Source organism: Seriola lalandi, unplaced genomic scaffold, assembly GCF_002814215.2.
Source record: "Seriola lalandi dorsalis isolate HSWRI2012SDOR001 ecotype SW California unplaced genomic scaffold, Sedor1 jcf7180002054470, whole genome shotgun sequence".
Classification (NCBI taxonomy): domain Eukaryota; kingdom Metazoa; phylum Chordata; class Actinopteri; order Carangiformes; family Carangidae; genus Seriola; species Seriola lalandi.
The window spans coordinates 1,262,234-1,280,157 of record NW_019525023.1 but is presented as its reverse complement, the minus strand read 5'-3'; the positions used below and the strand labels follow the sequence as shown (position 1 = coordinate 1,280,157).

Genomic DNA, 17,924 nt, shown 5'->3' with positions numbered 1-17,924 from the left:
CATAATCAGATTCCTGTCCTCCAGGTCTGGATGTGTCATTCACAGAGGTGCCGAGTGTGACCGCTATAAACTAATGAGCAATGCTCTCCTTCAGCAGAGAGGAAACAGACATGGTAGGGAAAATAATAATAATGGAAAGCGTATATTGGACACCACTTAAGAAGTCTCTCAAGTAAAAGTGACTTTTCATCACCAATCTATCCCTGTGGCCGCGATCAGGACTTCTATTTGTGACTACATCTGCTCTTAACTAATTACACAAACTGTTTTCAGTTGTATTTTCCTCCTTTGACTTGTCATTCAGCTTTGAACTTGCCAAAGAAAAACTTTTCCTTCACTTTATTCAGATTTAAAGGAATAGTTTGAAATTTAACTTTGTAACTTTCTTGCCGAGAGTTAGAGGAGACTGTCACCACTTGACAATTGAGTTATATTCCTTTCCCAAGGCCATTTCTCCGTTCCCCTCTGTCTCGTGTCCACTTGTTTGACAGTCTAACAGGCTTCATTTGCTGGCATGCCTTCATTTCGTCTCTGTACCTCCTGGAATTTGTTTTACTTTAATTCAATCTATCTGGTAATGATATTACTTTGTATTATCCTCCACTAAAATTCGCCTTTGTAGTACTTGGTCTGGTACTGAACATTAGATCAAGATGGCTGCTCTCCTGAGAAGAACCAGCCGTCCTATTATGTGTACAGTATGATTGTAATCTGAGGCTCTCAGTGGCTGTAGACTCAATTACCACACTGGGTCTCAAGATAAAGAAAATTAGATGGATGAAAATAGATTTACACTCCACTAGTCAAGGTGCTCTAGTTATAAACTTTACTAATGCTCTTTGCAACCCACTGCAGTGATTTGTTTTCCACAAGTGAAGGCATAAATTATGGGATTTAACTGAGGATAAAACAATCACATGATTTCTTGTTTTGGTAAAATGTTAAATTTGACTCCCAGCGCTTGTAACATAAATAAAGGAGCTTTTGGATGCATAAGCCAGTATGCGCCTGACACTTTCTACCAGCTTTGGAGGAAATTATTTTTAAAAACGGAGAGAGAGCTCAGCACAGCTCCACGAGCAGTCGGCACGGGGATCGTGTTCATGAATGTAGTGTATAAACGAGCCGATCGCACAATCTCGCAGGTGGGAGCAATGCACTGCAGGACAAATTGTATCTCGTGTTCAACAGTTGGCCCAGGACTATTTTTCTGTTTCTACAAATCATAACAGCAAATGTCCTGGGAGACAACAATATGGTCTATAAAACATGCTGTAAAGCTGTCAGTGTCAGTAACTCCTCCACGCGCAAACCAACACTTTAGCAAACAACAGAGACATGATTCGCACTGCGTAGGTTTCATTCTTGTCATCCAAACAGACTTAGCAGGACAATCTGTATCCTCTGTGCCGCTGCCAGTAGTGTGAAACCTGCAAAAACAAAGATGCTTCTTTGTCGACTATCTTAATAATGGAAGTAAGTGTGATCATCTCGGCTGCAGCAAATTTAGAAACCTTTAAAACAAGCAAGCAGACAATAAAACATCGCAAGGAAGACAATGCACCCTGGTGCCTCAGCTGGCTAATCATCTACCAGCTGCAGACATGCTGTCAACCTTGAAAAAAAACCCAAAACAAACAAACAAAAAAAAAAAAAAAAATGCAAATCATGTCAACACACGTGAAGACACGCTGGCACGTATGTGTTCACCCCTGCCAAGGTGGACTGGATCAGCGAGTCACACGGACTCTTATGTGTACAGCTCGATGTTGAAGGGCAGTTTCCATAATGGCCCCTGGTGAGGCTGAGATGATGGATATGGTCTGTCGCTGGGAGTGAACGCCGCGGGCCCAGGGCCACCGCAGGTCTACACGCTACCTCCTTTGCCATCTGTCAGCACTGGGTGGGCACAAACCCATGACCGGGCCTGGGGCAGCACACACCAGGACCACCTACAATAACACACACACACCTCACTGAAGGGGCAAGGTGGGGGGAGGTCAGCGCAGGAGAGTTGTCTGTCTGCATATCCCTCTATGCAAGCTGTTTCTGCTCTCATCAAATGACTGTTGCCGTTGATAGATAGATAGATAGATAGATAGATAGACAGATAGATAGATATTTTTCCGCAAGCTTACAGTGTCTCAGTAGCATGATGGTCAGTCCCATACATCTGCATTGCAGGGGAAATCTTATCCCGAGGATGTTTTCTTTCTGTGAATAATTGAAGGCACCACAACCTCACAGGGCACTGACACTCAGACTAAACGCTGCAGTGTGTCTTTGAGTCCACCAGACAGTTTGGGTTTATTTAACCTGAATGAAACAAGACTCCCCCAACAAGGCCGAACCCTTGATGATGAATCCTTCTCCCCGTTAATGTGGGACATTGTGTGTTTCCTTAGTAACCTCTTAGTTTTAATTGGTGAGCGCACAGAGGTAAAAATTGGGGAGTGGAAAAAAAAAAAAAAGGAAGGTGTGGTTTTCATCTTACAATAAGATCTGCCTCAAGATGAGTTGAGGAGAGCAGTTCCACTTGGTTGGCAATGTGATGAGCAATGTTCCTATTGATACAAATAAGAAAAGGAATCTAGAGAAAAAAATCTGTACAATCATTTCTGTAAATCAGAACCATTTCCCATTTAGCTTTACTCAGTGCAGGAATATTAATGTTATAAAATTGGCTCTTATTATACTCTTTGAAAGTCTCAACAACTTCCTACTTTACTTAAAGACTCCCATGTTTCAGCTTGGTTCTACGTGTTTGTAATAGTCTTTTTAAGGAGGAGCATCAAGACGACTCCTAGTTGGATTTTTGACAAAACGTGTGCGCTATACTGTTTATGTGCCAAGATAATGGAGAAACCTCCTGGATTTAAAATATTAAGTCATCTTCATATTCAAGTAATTAAATTGGAACATCCGCAGAACTTTGAAAGCAAAATGTTAAGGTCATAAGGTTAAGGACATAGTATTTCACAAAGTAGGAAATGTAAACAAAGAGAAGCAAAGAAGTCTGAGTTTTATCTAAAAAGTCAAGGAGGATGAGGAATGGACTGATCCCTAATGTTTCTGGCCTTTTTGTCACAACACCCTAACTCTAACAGGATGTGGATTCACTTGTGTATCGTTGCTACATCTGTTGGAAACCAGCTGGGCAGAGTCTGCATTCAATCTCACTGTCATGTGTTTACACTCGGGGGCTAAACTGCATACCATTTAGCAGAATCATCCTGATATCTTTCCTCTGTCTCCCTGACTTTCTGCACAAAAACAAAAAGCAATAAAAGCCATCTTTAAAAAAAAAAAACAAAACCAAACAAACAAACAAACTAATCACCTATCTATCATGAAATCCAGCAGTGAGGGTGGTGTGCATACGAGTCTTGATCACATGGCTGCCTGCAGCAGAAACACAGATGGGTACAACTCATAACAAAATAAACCTATGCTTTTTTGCACTAAAATGAGGAGGAAGTGCCTCCTATTCAGAATACATCTCTGGCAAATACACCGTGCATTCTTGTAAAAAAACAGTACTTGCATTTTCTGTGTTAGCTGAAGAGAAAAGTGCTTTGCTTTTTGAGTAATTGGATGTATGCCTGTCAATCAAAAAAAAAACAACCTTACTGTACTATTGATAGCAGTCTGTTGCTTAGTAACTTGGTAAAAACTGAAATTGATATTGCAGCGAAACTGATGACCATCCGAGAGTTACAAAAGTACAAAATGGCTGATCCTGTAGAGTAGGTGAAGTTGGTGTGTGTCGGTTTTCATGCAGAACTAAAGAACCTAGACTACACTGCCTCTTGCAAATTCAGGTTATGGGAGGCTCATGATAACTATTTAGCTGTATTGGAATAAAGCTACAAATGAACTGTAGTGACCTGAACAGAACATTAGCTGATCGTGCTCTAATGCTACATCACCAAAAGAAAAAATGTTATACAGTAAAAAGTAGCTTTTCGTGGCTGTTTACTATACATCTATATGAATGAGAAGCTGCAGCATTGGTGTTTTGATGATGGTTTTAGATATGTGTTGCTCAAGGTCAAATCTATCCTAAAGATCACAGGGGTAAAGTCAAACTGTAAAAACAAATATGACGCATCTGGAACCAAATGAAGGCTGAAACATCCTTAAGCTTACATCCAAGAATCATATCCTGTAGCACAATTAAAGAACCTGCACTGCATGTTTGCAGTTGCCTGAGGAGTGCTTAATACCCAAGATAAGTCTCAGGTCTGGATATTGATGCATGCAGGATTAGTATTAAATCTAGGCTGTGCAGACTTATTGCAGCCTTAGCTTGTAAAACAATAATCCCTACCAGTATCAGCACAATCACAACAATGCCTAAAGGTAGTAGCAGACACAATAAAGAGACATGGCGCATGGATGATTACAAAAGGGAGAGAAGCTGCAGACTGAGCAGTTATTGGGTACTAAGTTCCAGAAGATTTTTCACCACAAGATTACTCTGACACTAAGTTTATTATAGTGTGTTTATTATAGAGCCAGTGAGGGAGGCTAGGAGTTACTCAAACACTGCACTGAAGGTGTAGCAGTGCAGCATGACAAATCTTCGATTATCCCTGTGAAGTATAAAGAGGCCAGGTTTCTGCCCCTCGTCTCAGGGACCAAGACAAACAGAGCCTCGACAAGCCAGTTCATCTGGAACTGAAACATGTGCTGTGAGTGCAAATGAAATGGCCCACACAATGTGTTTTGAATGTTCCTCACTTCCCCTGAATGGCCATTACACCCACCTCACCTAGGGTTAATTCAGAAAAAGTGAGGCCAATTGGCTATTTGGTGGCAATGATATGTCACAGTGGCCGTTCATTCCCACTAGGAACAGGCTATAATCTGCATTTGTTGATTTTCCAAGAGCAACAAGCTATAAAACAGAAAATGCTCATTGCAAAAAGGTTATGAAAGAAACATGGCAGGTGTGAAATGTCGGATGAGGTCAGTTTGAATACTGTACAAGACAATGCTTGTTAGTTGAGAGAGGGCTGTCTTATTTTTGTTATTCCAGGTCCCTAGTGCAGAAATCCTACTGACAAATTTTGATTTTGAATACCTTGACCACTATTGGATGGATTGTTGTGAAATTATCTGCAGATATTCAGGGCTCCTTCAGGACAAAGTCTAATGCTTTTTGTTGGTTCCCTGACTTCATCTGTCATCTACAAACCTAATGACATTCCCATCAGCCTCTGGTTTTATTTTGTGGTTCGAGCTAATTAGCAAATGCTAGCATGCTAACAGGCTAAACAGAACTAGTGAAGATTAGCTGCTAAACATAAGCATGTTATTACTTTAAGTGCTGTGCAGCTTTTAAGAGTTGCTGGCATAGCTTTAGACTCTTAGCCTTGTTTTAATGTACATTTTCTTAACTTTTAATCACAACAGAAACTGGTGACATTTACTCAAAATACATTTTTATATTTTCATATAAGAAGAAATAAGTAGCACATATTAACAAGCACTGAAAAAATGGATACGAAGGGATGCTGTGGTTTACAAAAATGCTTGAGAAGTACATCTCCTGGTTGTCTGCTGCATCCAGTCAAATGTCAAGTGATTAGCAGTTATATTTTACTTTACAGCGTTTGCATCCTGCAGTATTCTGTCCTTGTGTCTCTCCATGATGCTGGAGCCAATACCAACTTTAGAGGATATTCCTGCAGGCTGCACTGGTGGTGGATGGCAGCCTCACACTATGACCACTCGTGAGATTTATACACTGTATGTGTGCTGGCCAGGGTTGATAATACAGAGCAATGCAGGTGCGTATCCATCACTGTCAAGAGCTCTCAATGGCTCTTCTAGATAGAGGGCTTTTGAGTTTCTCTTTTCTTTTTTTTTCTTTTTTTTGCTGGGAGGGTTACAGCTAAATAGAACTCTATCTTTTACCCTTGAGTTGGTTTGATTAAACATCATTTGGTATTAAATGCTATCTCTCTGCAGCTTGGCATTTTCCTCCATTTTGTCCACTAGACCTTTCCAAAAAAAAAAAAAGCTGTAGCTTCCATGTATTCAGCAGGTATTACAATCATATCCAACACTTACAGATCAGTTGCTGTTGTATGTATATGAAAAAAAAATACGTCAGGAGAGCTTGCACAAAATTTTTCCCTGAAATTCAGCTTTGTCACAATTTAAAATGATGAAAAAGTTTTGTTGAGGACGACAGACACAGATTAATGAGAGCTAGAAAGCGCTGAAAGCACCTCACCATTGGCAGCTAGTGTTGCTATTAGACCTGCGTGGGTTGGCAGTTTGGGCTCCAAATTGACCTCAGCAGATACTGTATATCTCAAATTTCTCTCCAATTAGCTCACACAAAATTTTCCGCCTTTAGGTGCAATGGGCGAAGCACTTATTTTCAACAATAAATAAATGAAAGTGAGGAAGGAGTAGTCCAATTAAGTCACCATCTATATACAAGAGAAGTGAGGGGCACCTCTTGGTGTATGTGTACAGTAGCCGGTGTGTTGTTTGTGAATGCGTACACAAGTGCATTATGGTTTAATTAGATGTGACCAGGCACCACCACAGGGAGCAGACACTTCATTAAGACATGACAGTTCGGCCCATACAGTGAGCTACCTCTCCCACGTAGGGCAGGGAGCACACAGCCACTCCAGGGAATACTTGACATGTAAGAGCCAAGAATCTGTTAGTCAGGGAACCTTTAGATATGATCAAAATAAAGGTAAGATTGAGGCTAAATCTCACTATTACTTACTATCTGTGTATTTGAGTGGGTTGTAAGTCCTGGAATTGAATCAATCCAATTATCCCTTAAGCAAATGTAAAATTTTAATCACTATTAAAATAACAATTCTGACTCATCAGCTTTTTTTTTTTTTTCCCATGGTGCATTTCTTTCTTGATTAGGCCAGTGTACTCCAAGATGATAATATTCTTGTTAATAAAGCATGAGTGGACACCCAGTGGTTTGAGAAGAATGACATTAATGTAATGTTACCCATAAGCCACGGCCCTCAGTATTCAATAACAATATAACCACGGGGAGAATTTAGAGAACTTTTTGATGGGGCACCTGAGAAGGTAGAGTCATCTCAGACCCTTCAAAATCACGGTACTAATGATTATTAGCAATGACTTTACTCTCTAGGAGACAAGTGGGCCATTGCAAAAAGACATACGACAGCCACTGTCACATGGAAGATGTTACTATTAGTTTTTTTAAAAGGTTTTTTTATTTCTTATGTTAAAATCCCTATTTTTCCCATCCTGCAAACATTAAAAAATAAAGAATGACTCAATCTGAACTCAGGGGTGTGCAGATAAACGCATCTAGTCAAATGTGTCTTGGTTTGAGTAATGCCTCGGATTGTATTAAATAACATGTGACTGTTGGATTTTGGGTCATACAGGCTGGCAGAGAAATATATAAAAAAGAAAAAAGAAAAAAAGAATTCTCTTTTGTTCTCCTCCTCTTAACCTAAAAAAGCAGATGAGGCAGGTGTGGGTGGAGGTCACCTCTCCTCTACAGCTTGGTATTGCGCCGTGCTTGTTAAGCCATGCCTTCTTTTGAGTGCTCCAACCAAATGTGAAGGATTGAGTCAAATCTTTCTTGTAATTATACGTGGCCCACATATCTTGTTTCAGTTGGAAACGCGTCACATTATAGAAGATAACGATGCTCTTACTGCCGCTTCAGCGTTACAGTCAGGAATGATATTGACAGCAACAGGCACTTACAACAAGTGACTTTAACTAAACTTAAACATTTATGTGTGTTGAGTTAACACCAAAGTGCCTCAGCCATCACATCTCATTTTTAGACAGGGCTATAAAAGGTCTCGGATATTTTTTCCTTATTATTTTGGACCCGAGTGCCTTCTTCGACAGCCTGATATACATTTTCCACAGCACCACTTCTCACTTTAATGGTAAGAGCCTGATACTGCCGCCGCCAGTGTTAGCCATCCCATTTCCACTGGGGCCAGGCACACTAAAAATGCACATGTCCCAGTAATGTAAGGCTCTTAGGATATAAAACCATTCACTGAATTGCATTCGCCATCAGAGGGGAGATGGAACAGCTGGACAATGATTAAAATGCTGACTATTCGAGGGAGAGGACACTGAATGCACCATCTCTTTTTATGGAGTCCAGACATGATGTCTTTCTAAGTGTAGTGTCCTGAGACGGTAATGTCGTACCGCAGGAGCTCTCCATGGGAAGGTCGTCACGTTGAATCAAACTGAACGCACTGACATCTCCCAGTGCCCACGTTTTTGCATGCCTCATTCATCTCTCCGCCTACATCGCAGAGCAACTTTTTAATCCGATGACCTTTTTTTTTTTCTCTATGAATGCATTAGATAACACCTAAACCAACACAGTTAGCCTTGACTATTCTCCTCCTTCCAAGCCTTTATATGCCACTTGAAAGGTGAGTTTGCAACATAACGTGTTAGTAAAACACCTGTCTCTAAAAACAAAAAATTTACCGGTAGCCCACCTGATGCTTTACCGTATTTTAAAATAGGAGACCTTGGATTCCCCCCCAAAAATCCATGATTAGCCGACTACAAGGTAAAACATATTGATTAAACAATTCAAGCAGAATCTGATTAGCATAAAGTCATAACGTCAGATATCCAAAAATCAGATGGCATCTAAGGCAGAAAATAGATGCCCCGAAACATATCGCACATCTCTGTAATACACGGCGTTTCTAAATTGTCACGGTCATTTATATCACTTTATTTCTCTCCAGATGAAAAGGCCTGAAAAAGACGGGCATCCATCTTGTCAAGCCTGTTCCTTTCTGCCAATCTCTTGGTTCCTTGGTGGCAATTTATAACACTGCATGGAGCTTGGGATATAATTATAGTCTATTGTCTGATATTTCGCCTGCATTACACGCTCCTGCAACGGTTCAGGAACCATGCTGAGGCTGAGAGAAAACCATTCCACTGGATCAATATTTATGATTGTATTATTTGTCAGCATCTGCAGAGGCTCACACAAACTGTTATGATGGTCTCAGGTCAGTAAGGGAAAGAGGGAAAGAGAGAGAGAGAGACAGAGAGAGAGAGAGTTAGGGGACAGTAATATGGGGTCTTTACTGCTGCTAAGTTGAAATCTGTGGGAGTTTGTCATTTCATATCAGCTGTAGCTTGAACAGTCTATTAAACTTAATGAAAAACCTGACACTTTGCTTTTCTTTGAATGTTCCATATAAAAGCTTGAGTCTGGCTTCAGAGATACATCAACATTCAAGGTTCAAGGCTTTTTTTGATTTCATTATAGATAAATCCAACAATAGGTCTTAATGGGAAAATAAATATTTCAATGGGTTTGAAGAACCTTGGTTAAGTAACCTCTGGACAATCAAACTAATCAACATCAGCATCACACGTCGCTTGCTCTACAGTGTTTCTTCTAAAACCCTTCGAATGGACTGAGATGTGAGTGTATTAACTGTTGTCCCAGTGAAGCTGTAAAGACAGAAAAAGTTACACAATCTGTCAAAAAAAAAGGAATTAAAATCAAATAATTTTGATTGTGTGTATATTATTCAATATGAAGTTAAACCCAACCCCTCCTGGAGATTCTATAATCTTCCTTTACCCAATCCGATTAATCCAAAATGAGTTAAATCCAAAATGATTTTAAACTATATTTGTAAAAGCTGATTAAGTCCTGATTAAAGGGTCATTTTAGTCTACGTCTATGCTTAATTTAAGCTACCGTGTACGCTTTCCCTGCTGCATATTTACAGAGTATTTGAAATTCTGACACACGTGTTAACTATGTGTATTCCCCCTGCATGTACAGCCTTCACTACCTCCATGGTCTCTATGTTTGCAGCTACATCTTTCTCGCTTCCTATCAGGGCTTAACTTGACAGTTTTCATATGATGTGAAATGCTCAGTAGTTAATCAATTGTAAATGCTACCAGAGAGCATATTCGACTCTAGAACAATTAAAGCACATTTCTCAGTTATCAATGAGGTCTTCTTTTTGATTGCTTGCACAGGCTGAACATTTCCTGTGGGCCAGTGAAAGTTCTATTTTCGTTTTTGTTCCAACAGCGCATGAAAGCCTTTCCTGCAATCTGACTACTCTCTTTTGTTGTGATAAAAAACAATCCACCGAAACTATTTTTCTTAGTGACCTAAATGAGTCAATACTATCTTCTGTTCAGTGCGCAGGTATTCCTAGATTGTAATGAAGTTTGTTGCCAGCTTATTCCCAAAGCAAAGTAAATAAAGTCAGTGTTTTGTTTTGAACTTCCAGAAAATGTACAAATTCACATTTCCAGTGTGAGAACCTCTAGAACTCAGCAGATGCAGTCGGATTAGGAATTTAATTCTGACATGGACAATGTGTGAAACAAATACGGTATTCAAACTAAGACACAAAGACACTTCTTAATGGCATCGTAATTAGTTGTTATAGAAACTATTTTTCATTTAAAATTCATGGCTGCTGCTGTATTGAAAGAGATTTAACAGGAAATGTGACTGCGCCAGAATGCTCTGATCACCATTTCATTTGATGGGACACACATTTTGTATTGCATTGTTCGGTCGCACATTGTGACGTCTGAGAAGTAATATGCTCCTGCAGATGCTGCACTGCTCATGCAGGACAGATAAAGATGATGGAGGACCTCTACGATGGTTATCACTCTAACACACACACACACACACACACCATGCTGTGCCACATCTGATTGCACAGGGAGAAATGCTCAACAGTGCGCCGGTGGTGCTGCTCCCATAGGTGGAACAATGGACTTATTTTCCTTCAGTTTTTAGGTCAGAAGACTCAAGGAGAAGAAAGACGTGACACGATAAAGTAAGGCATACATTCCTCATATGGGAGCGTAATGATGAGATATATTATGTTAATCCAGGATGTGCTTAACTTCACGCTGTGCGCTGTAACGATTTCAAAACGGATCAAGTAGAGACAATAATGACATGATTGAAAGTCACTTACGACAAAATCATTTACAAGATGATCTCACCTGCTGAGGCTCTCGTGGTGTAGTCTGCTTGACTCGCCTGCTGGACGCCGTGGTGGTGGTGATCTCCATGATGGACGTGGACGTCTCCGAGCGATTGGCCGTGGTGCTCGACTGCGGTGTGATAGAGGAGGGCGACTCCCCCACAAGCCGCACGCTGCCTTGGATCTTTATGTTGGGATCCCCCTCGGCGGCCATGTTGAACACCTTCAAGCCATTATAGTAGAGGCCCGAAAGCTGGCCCTGAAAGGATCGACTTCGGTCTCGCTCCCAGCCCCCAATCTGTATAGTGGTTTGGCTGTTGAAGATTGTAAGCTGCCGCCCTGTGGGAAAACAATGTTACATATATACAAGAATGTTGAACTGTGGACTCAGCCACTTTTACTGAACAGGAAAAAAAAAAAAAAAAAAAAAGACAGAAAGGCAGATTATTTGCCCAGTAGCTAATGAGACCAATAAATTACGGGTTGTAGAAGCAAACCCTGGTAATTTATTGCAGTTATAATGATGAGATGCCTATGAAAAGAAAAAACATAAAATTAAAAGACAGGATTTAGAAAATCAATGCAGCTTTGCTAATATGGCAGTCTAATCTAAAACAACAAGAAAGAAAGATTAATCAGAAGTAGTAATGTTACGGAAATGCAATAGATTTATCTACAATTGAAAAGATAACATAATCTTGAAAGTAATATAAATGGGCAATTTGTTTGCAGGAAATTGCCTGGGAAATAAGACAAATATATAAAGTATTTGTCTAATAAAACTAAAAGCATATATTTCATTATGCTTCGCTTATGTTATCTTTATTTTTTCCTTCAAATTTTATAATTTACAAACTGGGAACACAGCAAGCATGAAAAAAAAAAAAATTCTAAAATGGCTGCAGGCAGTGAGAATTGGACTTTGCTCGTGTACAATCTCACAGGAAGCAGGACACACTTCAGGGAAATTTGAAACTGTTCATCCTTTTAGCAAAAGCAAACAGGAAAAATTAAATTTAGAATGGATATGGTTGGGCACATGAAAAACAAACAAAAAAAAAAGAACATTTTATGACAGAACTTTTATAACAGAAAACAGAAAAAAACTAAGAAACAAAACAGAAAAATGATAGGGCTCATTTCACATTTTAAGTGAAAAATATGAATTAGTTATTGAACTATAAAAAACAAAGCATGCACTCAGTTTGTTTTATATTACAGTTCCTTGATCTAATGCCCTATACATATTTACAATGTCTGTTAAAGGGACTCAAAATTCTGATGCCAATTCATATTGCACACTATTTATCATTGCTAGCAGTTTAGTCAGAATAGATCAAATGACACTAAGTACTGTACTGTACAGTATGTATACTGTATAGGTTTCAAAAGTGTTTCAAATAACACTTAGCGACAAATTAATCACTAAGCTACAACTTTTAAATTTATCATTTAGATGTTTACAGCAAAATGCTACAGTAATTTATAGACATTTTAACAATGCTGATATTACTTCAGTAAGTGGATTTAAATTCATATTTACAGTCCCTTTAACCTTAAGTTGACAATAAACACGTATTAAAACAGCTGACATCTATAAAATAATACATTATTATGAAAAGTATGAAACACTACAAACTAAATTTAACTGTTCAAATCATTTTGTTTTTAAAGTTTAACTGAACATTTATTTTTTAGGTTTATTATTTACAAAATAGTGCTACAACTTGGTTATGATCAAATTATTTTATCTGAAATTTTAATCAGTGATTTTACCTTTGTCGAGTAGCCATTCGTCAACTACTCGACCAAGTCGGTATGGGATTCGCTGTCTAGCAATCGCCAGGCGTTCGTTATCATTGTTGCCTTTAAAGTTTAAAGAGACATTTCATTGGTTACAATCTGTAAGGTCAAAGGTTAAATGTTCATACTTAATGCTGGAGCTGTACAACTGCACAAGGTTTTTATATTTAAAACTTTTTGTATATTTAAAAAAACAATATTTACTGAAACATTATTTGAACAAACGTCACTCATTTTATTTTATTTTAGCCAACAAATTAGGCCTATATTAATTGAAAATAAGTGAACTAGCACGGAAATGTTTCATCTAAGTTAATAGAACTATGTTATAAACCAATCCAAATCACAACTTTATACATTTCCATTACAAAATCTTTACCCAAATATTTCCATCCCCTTTGTCTTGACCCTCTATAGCTTTTTAACTGGCTTTTAAACTAGTTATATACATTTTCAAAAAGAACATCATTTAAATTTATTGTGGAATCAACCTTTTATGGTTTAAAGGATAAAACAATTTAACTTTAACATATTACAAATGCCAACCCCATTTATAAATAGCCTAATTGACATGAAATAATAAGCTAAATGCAATACAACAGTTAACACAGTATACATTCAGAGCATCTAGTCAGAAGACAATGTCAGGGTAGATATACATTCAATGAAGAAACTTTCATAAAAACGGCTTTGACAAAAGCTACAAGTCGTAAAGGAGGAAGTCATGAGTTTGACTCTCTAAACATTGTGCACTGATGAGGTGAGAGTCAATGAAAAAGTAGTTCCTCAACAGGATTCAGAGAATAAACCAAATAAGAGTCCGGAGGGAGAAAGAGCAGCTACAAAAAAAAAAACCCATTTCAACATTGGAGGGGCACTTTGGCATTAATGAGGGCAAACTCTGCATCACCCTTTTGCCGAGGCCAATAACCTTTCCAGAGCAGAAGACTATCAGCAAAGTGGCACTGTCTCTGAGTGCTTTTCCCCTGGTATTGTCTGCTGAGATTGAATTCAGTCCGATCCTTTCTTCCGGCAGATTGACAATGTTTGTCCCATCAACTATATTAATTCAGTTCTGGCAGATAAAAGATCAGGTAGCTAACAACGATTCAGTGGAGAATAGCTTCCAAGAGGAAAGGATCGCGCAGACATGAAAGAAAGGAGGTAACCTTGTAACAGATGCACAGTTGGTCTGATGAAAGGTCTTAGAGGTAAAAAAGACGCATAAAAAGACATTTTTTTAATCGCATCAGCTTGAATTACTGTAGAGGATCAGCTACACAGAAAAGGGTTTAAAGCTTGTCTGTACAGCTCATGGAATTTGGCTGCAGTTGATTGTGCCAAGTTGGAGCACAAAGGCTCGTGAAGGAGATTTAGTGAAACATTTCTCCCCCAACATTGACGCAGAAAGATACATTCTGCATTACAACAAAGCCACACAGGGACACAGCGTATATTATTTGATATAGATCTCCCAATGTTAGAGCCACACTTCCGAAACAACGTCCAGCCATCTGAAGTGACACTGTACCTTTCGGCAACAAATCAGCTGCAATGGACGTGGACTTATACTCACTTGTACATTCATGTGTACTTACACTTCTACTGATTGATGATGGCGTTAAAGGACGAGGCTGGCGGCATTCTGTGCATTTGAAACTGTCAACATATCTCATGCAAAGAGTCCCAAGTCTTGTCTCTGTCTTTAACAATGGGTCATAACTACATACATTTTTAAATAAATGCTTAACGATATATACGTCACTCAAACGGGAACAAATAGTGCATTTGTTGGGGACTTGTTTTCACCTGAGGATTAATACACATTTGGTCCTCTGGCAGCACGGTGTAGGGTGTGATTGAATCAAAATAAACCACAGAGTCCACGTTCATCATAATGACAGAATGTGTGAGCCAGTGCAACAGTGTGGCTCATTTCTGTGTTGAGACAACAATGGGGCTCTGTGGCACAGAGGAATAAGCTAGATCAGGCTTTGGTTACACAGACAATACCTGTTAGTAGGATCAATTCATTGTTGGGTTTGGTCCTTTCATGTGATTTGTTGGCAATAAGAAAAAAAAAAAAATCTGAATATCACTAAGACTAAGACTCTGTGGTTGGACAGTGTTGTTGTAACTAAAAATTACTGAGCAATAAATTTAATTTATGCAGCAGTTAGAAATCCACTAAGCTACTTTCAGGTATGTGGATGCAAAACGCACCAGCCTCCAGGTGCTTTCGGCTTATGTAACGCCTCTATACCGCCTGGTGCTGCACACACACTGTATTTCCCTCATGCGGGGCTGCTGGAGCTCTGCACCACATAATTCGCCTTAGTGCTGTGCACGATAGGAGAAGAATTACACACAAACAAATGACTAACCAAACAAGCAGGCGCACATGCAGCTGCACTTCCTTATATTCTGAATGTGTTAAATTAATGAATAATCAATTAATTGCTGTTGTCATGGAGCATTCATGGGCTTTGTTAATTCCTGTCACCTCCATTTGTCAGTCATGGGGTGTTAGTTATGTCACCTCTCTGTTTCCTGCTACTGTGACACTTCATCTGAGGAGAGGTCAAAATCAAACTGGGCTCTGGGGAACAGTTAGCCTAGAACTGTTGGGAGGACGATGAGGACTGGATATATATATATATATATATATATATTTGTGTATATATATATATATATATATCATTAATTTGTGCAAATTCTGTTCTACAAATGCCTGCTGGTTTCTTGACAGTCACAATATATTAACATGTTGTGGATGTCTTGTAGTTTTCGATTAAAATGACAGCTTTTGTGTTTCTCCCGATGCTGCTATCACAATTTTGTAACAATGACGACAATTTATCGAAGGAGAGGACAAGGAAACGAACAGAAAAGACACATAGGAGATCCAGGCGGGCAGGCGCTCACAAACACAGCAAACACACACACACTTCTCCTCACACACAGCGTGCCACTGTGCCAAAATCCTTTACTTTTGTGCAAGAACATGCTCCATTTTCAAAGACAGTAGCTCTTTATCTGTTTGGCTCTGCACCCTGTGGTAGACTCAGTCTATACTTATACTGAGGTTAATTAAGTGTGGATATAATCAAGGTCTGATCATGTATTGATCCCAACTGTGGGACACCGGAGTGTTAAACAATGCTATCCCCTGGGCTTCGATGCAGTAGCAGAGCCCATTCATCCTGCCTGTGAGCGGAGCCTGTGACTGCTGCCGAGTGATGATTTGGTTTGGTATGGGACAGTCTGGCTTATCTCCTCCGCCAGACAGCAGCGATTCAGCTGAGCCGTCCCAGCCGACCCGCTTTGCCCTCACTCATTTGTTTTCTTTTTTTGTTAATAAAGTGGTCAGATAAGGTGGGGGATTTATCTCATTACAAGCCCTAGGACACTCGCCACATTAAATGAACAAATATGCAAATGCTTCCTCTGTTCATGTAGCTGGGAGAATTAAAAAGGAGGGACATACACAAATCTCACTATTATTTTTATTATTCTGCTCCCCCTTTTTTTCCCCCCCATACTCTGGCTGTGGCAGTCATTGCACCATTTTTTAAGCATGCTCAATGATGATTGCTCGCACAAAAGGCTGAAGCGGCTCATGGATAGAACAGAGGGGAAACCAGAGGAGGTAGGACGGAGCTTTGATGGATAAAGCTAACCCTCCTCCTCTTGTATCCCACAGATCAGACTCCGCACCGCAAGGTGGAAAAACAGGACAGGGGGACGGTGGGGGAGATCGACATAGGGGGCAGGGTTGGACAGATAAAGGAGAAAGGACAGAAAAAGAGGGAAGTGAGAGCTGAGGGGAGTGGAGTGAGAGACAGAGAGCTCTGTAAGTGCACCACGCTCTGATAACAGTAAAAGAATAAGGCCAGGGACCTCTCCATTATCTTTGTGTGTGGCGTGTGTTCATTGGGTGCTCCGATAGGATACTGCACTGTACCCTGCGGGCCTGGCAGCACCATTGTGATGGTATTACTTCCATGGCCAAGACTCGGGAGAAGGGGCTGAATTTTTTTGTTGCTGCCCGGCCTTTTGTGTGCGGCGCAGAATGAAAGCGGGGAGAGAATAAAGGAAAGAGGACAAAACTACAACAAATAGAAAGGGCTGGTTATGTCTCTGCGTGTGCGTTTTGCATTTTAGATTCTAATAATTGTGCTAAAGACTTTTAATGGCCCATAAGTATGCAGTACGAGCCTTTTTAATGAGATTACGAGGGCAGCAGTATAGGCCCTGGTGAAGCAATTATTTCCTTGCTTTGAGAATGATTGCTCCCTCCCATATAATCTCCTCCTCTCTGTCTTTCTCACTCTCCAGCCATCATTTTTATCTTTGCTGTCTACTCTTATTATAATCACTGTTGATCTGTGAGTGGCCTAAGAGTGGCTGAGGGCTGCTATTATGAGTGCGTTAGAGGCATACATGGATACTAATCAAACTACAGGCGAGCTGAGAGAATAATGGCTTTGTGTGCTGGGGGGTGGGGTGGGGGAGGAGGAGGAGCTGTAGAGTGATTGTGATTAGATGTAATTAGTCTGCAACGAGCCTAATAAGGTAGCTGGACTTAGCTTCGTCGCACGATTGGTGAGGATGTGGTGGGTCACTTTTTTCCATACAGCATTTATAACTCAGCACATATTAGTCAAGTCAAAATTCATCTTATATTTATCATATTTCTTTTTCTACATTTTGACGACACATTGACCCCAAACATGTTCCTAATATGCAGATCTGCGTTAACAACGTGAAATATTCTGTGATCCGTTTTCCATCGCTGGGAATGAAATAGTGCAATGAACGATTAAAAATACCCTTTTCAGTGACTTCACCCAGGTCATGAGCAGCACCAGCACATCTGCATGTATCAAAGGTGTTTTGGGGACTGAGGGTATTTGCTGTTTGAAGATTGAGATGCTAGCATCCAGGCATTTAACCCTGCTGTGCATTCTGCCATGTCCACCACATGTCAAAAGCCATTAGCTTCCCTTTGTCACCTGAGGCAAGCAGCGAGGATTGAGTCCCAGTCATAAAACCCTCTTTCATTTGGATGAATGCACTGGTCATAGCTAAAAAGGTCACCAAACATTATGC

At 39.9% G+C, this 17,924-nt stretch overlaps 1 protein-coding gene across 7 annotated transcripts in view; it reads right to left on the bottom strand.

The window, feature by feature from the left end:
• Nucleotides 1–17,924, bottom strand: part of LOC111659004 (neurexin-1a) — a 249,343-nt gene that overhangs the window by 23,048 nt on the left and 208,371 nt on the right. For 6 of the 7 annotated variants that reach the window (XM_023411798.2, XM_087175437.1, XM_087175439.1 and 3 more), the window contains 2 exons: nt 12,786–12,875; nt 11,029–11,348 (listed from right to left, as the gene is read on the bottom strand). In XM_023411798.2, coding sequence (XP_023267566.1) covers nt 11,029–11,348; nt 12,786–12,875 — 410 coding nt within the window. The remainder of the gene's footprint in view (nt 1–11,028; nt 11,349–12,785; nt 12,876–17,924) is intronic. The other variant, XM_087175440.1, reaches the window with a different exon arrangement.